This window comes from Chiloscyllium plagiosum, chromosome 33 (genome assembly GCF_004010195.1).
Source record: "Chiloscyllium plagiosum isolate BGI_BamShark_2017 chromosome 33, ASM401019v2, whole genome shotgun sequence".
Lineage (NCBI taxonomy): Eukaryota > Metazoa > Chordata > Chondrichthyes > Orectolobiformes > Hemiscylliidae > Chiloscyllium > Chiloscyllium plagiosum.
Genome location: NC_057742.1, coordinates 40,422,390 through 40,430,470, shown reverse-complemented (window position 1 = coordinate 40,430,470; position 8,081 = coordinate 40,422,390). Strand labels below are relative to the sequence as shown.

At 43.9% G+C, this 8,081-nt stretch overlaps 1 protein-coding gene across 1 annotated transcript in view; it reads left to right on the top strand.

The window, feature by feature from the left end:
- Positions 1–8,081, top strand: part of maptb (microtubule-associated protein tau b) — an 83,887-nt gene that overhangs the window by 10,519 nt on the left and 65,287 nt on the right. Inside the window, exons 2-4 of the mRNA XM_043674642.1 lie at positions 1,029–1,273; positions 1,643–1,804; positions 6,460–6,528. Of these exons, the coding sequence (XP_043530577.1) occupies positions 1,126–1,273; positions 1,643–1,804; positions 6,460–6,528 (379 nt within the window). The 5' untranslated portion in view covers positions 1,029–1,125. The remainder of the gene's footprint in view (positions 1–1,028; positions 1,274–1,642; positions 1,805–6,459; positions 6,529–8,081) is intronic.

Sequence of the window (8,081 nt, the reverse complement as noted above, 5' to 3'; positions counted from 1 at the left end):
GGCTGGAATCGAACCCAGGTCCCTGGTATTGTGAGGCAGCAGTGCTAACCACTGAGCCACCGTGCCGCCCCACAGTGCTTTGAATATGGTCAGAGCACGGAGCCTGGCTGACATTTCTGCTGCTAGCTCACCGGATCATGGTGAACCAGAGCTCCATCTCAGCGGCTGTTGTGTTGAGATTATCCAAGAGAGAGCTGGGAGCATTGGGCACACTCTGATTCTCGTCCAGCCCGTGAGGCCGAATATCTGACTGGGTGCTTCTCTCCTGGTTTCTGGGTCTCGGCATTAGTCTGGCAGCTCTTTCCTGCCCCCTTGGGGCTTATTATTGGACTCAGCAATTCAGTACTGATCTGTATGGTTCAGTACTAGACTTGGTGGTCCTATAGAGCTCAATATCAACATGGACGGTTCACTCTCAGTCTTAGGGGCAGGCTGATCTGCTCAGCAGTAGAAATAATGAAACTGAATAGTGGTGTGTTTACACAGCTAAGTCTGGAAGCAAGGCTGAAACCCGACTCAGGGACTTGAACTGCCTGCTCTGTCACTGCTGAATCAGGTCAATTGCTGGCTTTGTGGCTAATCCTGAAAAGGGAGTGTTGTGGGCAAGTGGGGTGTGTGTCCCTGTAAAGGGCACAGAATGAATGAGCCCTGGAAACGGTCTGTGGGTCTACATCACTGGACCTTGCCATCGGTGTGAAATATTCCTTTAAGACTGAACCAGAAACGATACAGATTTCTGGCCCTTCGCAGGAGTCAGTATTTCGATGTTTCTGGAAAGGGCACAAAGCTTTGTCTCTTTCTGCAGCTTTGTGGATATTGCAGGGCTGAATTTTTCTGGCAAGCTGACAATGTGGCAGATGGAGACAGGGTTAGAGACTTGTGTATAATGGGGAATGTCGTGTAATGGAATGCTGTTCTGCAGTGAATTTAAAGGAGATCCATCGTTAGCAAAGAAATCCTGTGCCGTTCTGCACTAATCATGAATATGGAGGTGTAGCTGATCCCTCTCCCCTCCCCCTCTCTTTCAGGCTGAATCTGTGTGGGAATAGCTGAGCATCAGTACCAGTGCAGTGTAACAAGCCCCTGCACAACTCATCAGGAGAACCCGATCAAGCTGCAGCAGAGATGGAGACAGTGGTTAGTGGAGAGCACAGTCTGTGTGTCGACCAAGATAGGGACAATAAACCAGCACCGGGCCTCCCCGAGGTGAACGAGAATGGAGTTGGGGTAACCGCAGCAACGCAGTTTGGGGCAGCAAACCAAGCGACTAAAGGTCAGTGAAGAAAAAGGGGCTTTGTTATGAATTGGTTTTCTTTCTCAGATGGGTGGAAGCAGCAGAGTTAAGCACAGATGGCTCAGGGCGTTGCTGCAGCCAGTGCTGGAATATTCTAGCAAATACTGACATATATGCCAGGGCTGCAGTTGCTACAATTTTTTCAGAATGAGCTTTTGTGTGCAATTGGTCGCAGCTTTGAAATGCTTTTCCTGCAGATTAATGCTGCTAAAGCATCCTCAAACAGACGGAACCAATTTAGACAGAGCTAATTCTGTAACCCTTGGTGACCTGCTCTCTGGTTTGAAAAGCTTCAATTACATCGAGAGAATCCACTCCAGAAAGGATCTTTCGGTTTTCTTGTTCCAGTGCAAGACATCCCCACAACCGACAAAACCGAAGGTGATTCTCTTGCTGTGGCTTTGTGCAGCCATTGTGCCCCACCCCAGCTCGTACATAGTGGAGAGGGAAACGCAGAAAAGGTTCACCATTGCTGTATGTTACAGACAGTGGCAGGCACCTGTCCACCAGGTCAGAACTCAGCTTTTTATCACAAATCAATTGTCTGTATTAAAAAGGGGTTCCTCTGTCAGCTCACAGGCACCCCAGGCATGGGTTGTCTTTTCTGCCTCACGCAGTCATATTTTCACATCCAGAACACCATCAGATTTCAGGTCTGAGAGCAGTGGAGTGGGGTTGGGTTTATGTGTGATCATGTCATATATGTGACAGCAAGTCGAAAGCTTGTTTTACGCCTGTCCCATTGCAACTTATGATGAGCCCGAAAGAAAGTTGGGATCTGACTTACGTCTCCTTGTACCCTGACCTAAGATCATTACTACAACCACCAACTAACAAGATCATGCAAGAGCACAGGCAGTAGCTTCAAACAGATGGGCCGAATGGCTTGGTTCCATACTGTAGTTTTAGATTTTGTTTATTTATCATCATGTGTATCTTATTGCAAAATACAATGAAAAGTGTTCCATAATGTTACCACTCTTTGACACCATCTTAAAAACACAGAAAAATAACCAAAAGATGGAACATAAATGCAGAAAAATGAAGAAATCAAGAGAATGTCCACTTTGACAGTCGTTCTTGTTGTGTGCTCTCTTATGGGGCTGGTGACCAGGCACAAATCTCCTTCATCATGCCACCCCTGAAACGCAAGCTGCCCACTCTTCAGTGCCATCTCCCCTCCACTGACCCCCTCGTCACTGAGTCCTCGATGGATCAATGCTGCTGGCTACTGCACCGTCCCAAACTCACCTCCGCCACCATCACCGTGAGTCCACTCAGGGCCCACCTCGCCAACACAGCCGCTGCTGATGCTGCCGAGTTTTGTACCGGGCCCCAACCAGTCACGGCCTCCGCCATCTCCGTGAATCTGCACTGGACGTAGATGGTGTTGGGAACCCCAGGCCGGCCTCCCACCTCACTGTCATGGGTCCGCGCTGCTGGGCACACTTGCCGCTGCCAACACTGTCACCGCAATGGAGTTCTTCACCAAGAGGTAAGTGAAACAAAAAGAGAAAGAAGAATAAACAGGAAAAGAAGAAAACAGAAGGATAACTGGCAGAAGGGTGAGGCCCCGGCTCGGGAGCCCTACTTCATCACTACCTGACCGGATATTACCGGTATCATAATCACCCATTAGGGTCCGACTGAACCATCACCACTGTCTGGAAATGTGTTGCTGGAAAAGCGCAGCAGGTCAGGCAGCATCCAGGGAACAGGAGAATCGACGTTTCGGGCATAAGCCCTGCTGCGCTTTTCCAGCAACACATTTCCAGCTCTGATCTCCAGCATCTGCAGTCCTCACTTTTTCCATCACCACTGTCTGTTTGCTTAATGGAAGCATACATCAACTGCCATGGAGTTTGCCCTCACCAGTCAGCATGTGCTCACCTATCTGGACAATTTATTCACCCAGGGGAACTGCCTGTATATCAGGCTCACAGAAGCCCAAGAACATGCCGTTCAACTCAACAGCTCCATGCTTCACCTGAACATCCTCCCATCCTTCTTCATCACATTCCTCTCATTGCTCAGTATCTAACTCAATCAACGGATCTTTTTATTGATTCTTTCCTTAAGTCTTTATGCAGCTTTGCCTTAAAACTATGTTTGCCTTTTGTCTCTCTTTTCTTCCTAAGGCAGCAGGTTCCACATTCTCACTACTTGCTGAGTAAAAATGTTTTTAATTAGTTTCTTATTATATTATTAGCATCTTATACTTATAATCCCTGGTACTGGTTTCTTCCACAAGAGGAAACATCAGTTCTATATCTACCTTATTGAACTCTTCAAAACTTTAAAAGCCTCTGTATGGTTCCCCCTAGGTTTTCTCTATAACAGAGTTGCAGCCTCTTCAGTTTTCCCTGATCAGTAAAGCCTCACTTTTGTGTCATTTTTCAAAATCATTTTTACAACATCTCCAATACTCTGCATCCTCTTAATGATGTGGAAATAAGAACTGTTCCTGGTACTACAACTATAATCCAATCATATTCTGATATGAATTTAATGTACTTTCTTTGCTTTTCAATGCCTTATAGAACTAAACGTTTTTTCCTTTTAAATAGCTTTATTAACCTGAATCACAATCAGTAGTTAACAATCCTAGTGACATTCAGAAGTATGTAGACTTCCTTATTCTCCCTGTCTGTTATACAGACGGTCATCTGCCAATTGCATGCCCATTCTGAAAGTTTATCAATCTTGTCTTTGAATCTTTTGCAGTTCTCCTTTGCATAAATTATTGCGTTAAATTTAGTGCTGATTGCAAATTTTGAAATTGTGATTCCACTTCTCAAGTCCAGTGGAACAGATCTGAATTATTGTCGCAGAACTTCTTCAACTGATCTGTTGCTTCTTAATTCACTCACACAGGATGTGGGTGTCAGACCTGCAATTATTGTCCATCCCTAATTACCCTGGAGAAAGACCTACCTCCACGAATCGCTGCAGATTCGGAAGGGACAGTGGCATAGTTCCAAGCCAGGATGGTATGTGACTTGTAGGTGGTGGGTTTGTTTTTTAAAAATCCCTTCAGTGTGGAAACAGGCCCTTTGGCCCAACAAAATCCCACCCAGACCCATTCCCCCTCCCCCTAATGCACCTAACCTACAATCCCTGAGCACTATGGGCAATTTAGCATGGCCAATTCACCTGACCTTTGATTGTGGGAGGAAACATCTTTGATTGTGGGAGGAAACCAGAGCACCCGGAGGAAAGCCTCGCAGATACGGGGAAAATGTGCAAACTCCACACAGACAGTTGCCTGAAGCAGGAATTGAACCCAGGTCCCTGGTGCTGTGAGGCAGCAGTGCTAAACATGAGCCACTGTGCCATCCCAAATGTTTTCCCATGTGTCAACTGCCCTTGTCCTTCACTGAGTCATTGGCTCAGAAGTTGCTACCTAAGCAGCCTTGGTGAGCTACTACAATGCGCCTTGTAATTTATCCACACCTGCTACTACTGTACATTGGTAGTGGAGAAAGTGAATGTTTAGGTGATGTATGGTAAACTTATCAAGTGAGCTGATTCTCCTGGATGGTGTCAAGCTTCTTGAATGGAGAGGGTTCATCACCCTTCTGACTTATGTCTTATAGATGGTAGATAGGCTTTGGGAAGTCAGGAGGTGAATTACAGTGATGGACCAGGCCAGACTCTCTCAAAGCATTTCAAGAAGGCAGCCCAGACCCTAACTTTTCTCGTTGCTTTAAGCAGGTGTAACGCAGATATTCCAGGAGTGATGCAGCTGGCCTGACCACTCAGTTTTAAACAAAATTGTGTTTACTTAATCATGAACAAAAGAGAACAAAATATAGAATAACATCACTTACCTTAAAACCCATTCGACTCTATTGCAACTAATGATGCTGTTACAAATACTTGCAACATGCCCAAAATCACCCCCTTGGCAAAAAAAAGGTAAATTCAAATAGAGGTCATTACAGAAGAGAGATTGTAGAGAGAGGAAGAGGATCAGCATAGAGCTGCTTCTTTGGGTCCAGCAGTTTGTCTGGGTTCCCAGCTAAGACTTGACCCATACCTGCAAAACATCCAGACTACAGAAAACAAAACAAACCAGAGAAAAGCTAAGCTGGGAGAACTGGCCACTCTCCTTTCATTGTACAAGTATTTTATTAAAAACTTAAAAGCTTCTTCAAGAAGATAAACCCAGACATATTGGAACCTCTGCCTTTACGACCCCTAAGAAAAAACCCAACGACAACATAACCATGTTAATGGAGCAGCATTGTCACATTACTCACTGCAAGCTTCCTAGCCTCTGACCTGCTCTTTTACCCACAGTGCTTTTTATGGTCAGTCCAGTTCAGTGTTTGCTCAATCATAACCCCAGTATGTTGACAGTGGAGTATTCAGCAAAGGTGATGTCATTGGATATCAAGAGCAGGTCGTTAAATTCTCTCTTGTGGGATAGGGTCTTTGACTAGCACTTGTATGGCAGAAATGTTACTTTCCACATGTCAGCCTAAACCTGAACATTATCTCAAATTTTGCTGTACAAAGGCAGGGTCTTTACGTTATTTGAAAAAGTTGCAAAAGGTGCTGAACATTGAAATTTGCACGATGAACATCCCCAATCCTCACCTTATGATAGAGGGACGGCCATGATTAAACAACTGAAGGTGGTTGGGCTGAGGACACTAATCTGAGGACCTCCTGAAGAGATATCCTGGAGCAGAGATAACTGACCTGTAATAACCACAGCCATGTTCCTGTGATAGGTGTGGCTCCAACCAGTGGAGAGTTTTGCTGCATTTGGTCAAAAGCTCCTTAATGCCAAGGGCAGTTGCTGTCACCTCTCCTCTCTTCACCAGTGTTTGTGTAGTAGAAATTATTATACTGATCCGATTACTAGTTGAGTTAATGTTAACAGTTCAGATGAATGCTGCAGTAATTGTTCTATTGATTTAGGTTAGTTCTATAATCTTGCAGTACTTATACTGATCTGGATTAGTGTGCTAGATTCCATTGTATATCTGGATTAGTGTTTTAGAGTACTGCTCTGGATTAACTCCCTCGAATTAATTATATTCATTTGAATTAATAATCAAGATAATTTAACCTGAAAGACCTATTATGGATTTAAAACTGAGCCAGATAAGTGACAAATTTCTCTGGTATTTTGAATGATATATATCCACTTTCAGATTCTTCTCCTTTGTCAGATGAGCCTGTTTCAGATGCTTCTGATGTAAAAAGTACACCATCTTCAGAAGGTAAGTGCCTTCCTTTCTCCGTATAATAGAAACAATTGCCTCCTAAAGAGTGGTTTAAACCTACTGCAAAGTCCAGAAAGTCCTGGGATGAAAACAGAATGCTGGAGAAACTTAGCAGATCAGGCAGAATTAACATGTCAGGTTGACGAATTTTATTGGGATCTTCTGATTTCTTTTCCCAAAATCAGAACAACTATACATCTAGTGCACCCCACGTTTACATTCATACAATTCAACATTGACATCAGTGCATTAGTCATCATGTTCAGTATTGATTTGATCTGATACTAAAATTACATCAGATTCTCTGAACTATCAACTCTAATACGTTTCAATATTAACAAGATCAGTTTCAATATCTAAACAAATCACTTATCACAATTATGTGGCAATCTAATTGCCTTAAACTCAGCAAAAAAAAAATCCAGAAAATTACATTCATTAATAAATAAATTAGCATGGGAACTCTTGTAAGGCAAGGGCAGTCTCCCTGCTTCCAGACGTGAAGCTCTAGGTTAGAGCCTGATACCAAGGAGTGTTGATCATGGTAGGGTGGTTCATATGGCCAAGCAGTTTGGTTGCCAGCCTGTTAATCTTTTCAATACAGGCAGTGACAGGTGAAGAGTCTCCTAGTCAGCTATCCCACTGAAGATCACTGCAGCACTTTGCCCATAAATGTGGACCATCCAATGGGAGTTGATGGCCCAACCCTCAAAGTGCGGATGGAAGAAAAGGCAGACAGAGCCTAAATAGACATTCACTGTGCTCCACACTAACAAGGGAAATGTCCATTATACTTTGATCTCTTTACATCCCTATGTTCCTTCTCTAGTATGTTAATTCTATATTCCATTGTGCCATAAAGCTGCATTGGATTGTACTGTAGAATCCGGTATTACCATAGGAGCAGACTAGACAGATTGAGAGGAGAGAGGCAGGCTTACAATGCAGTTATGTAAAGGTATGTTGTGCTTAATAAGGTTGGTAAACTACTAGCAAAAATGTGCATAGGGTTTTGATGTGGTGACAATAACAGAAAAATATCTTAAAAATAGTGAGGACTGAATCTTTTATATTCAGGGGTAGAACATGGTCAGAAAAGAGAGTTCAGGAGAAAGGCAGTGAGGCAATAGGACTGATTAGGGTAGACATTAGCATTAGAAAGACAAAATGCCCTTGAGGGAGAGCAAAGGCAGAAAAAACAAATTGCTGGAGAAACTCAGCAGGTCTGGCAGAGTTAATGTTTTGGGTCCGGGGATCCTTGTTCAGAACTAGGCAGAATCTGTTTGGAGAGAGCTGAGAAACAAAAATGATCAGGTTTATCTGGGGAGATAGACATCCAAAGGTGGAGAAATAAATCATCAGTGAAATGACCGAGATACGCAAGACAAAGAGGGTTACCTCCGATTACAACAGGATCTTGACCAGATGGGCCAATGGGCTGAGAAGTGGCAGATGCAGTTTAATTCAGATAAATGCGAGGTGCTGCACTTTGGGAAAGGAAATCTTAGCAGGACTTATACACTTAATGGTAAGGTCCTAGGGAGTGTTGC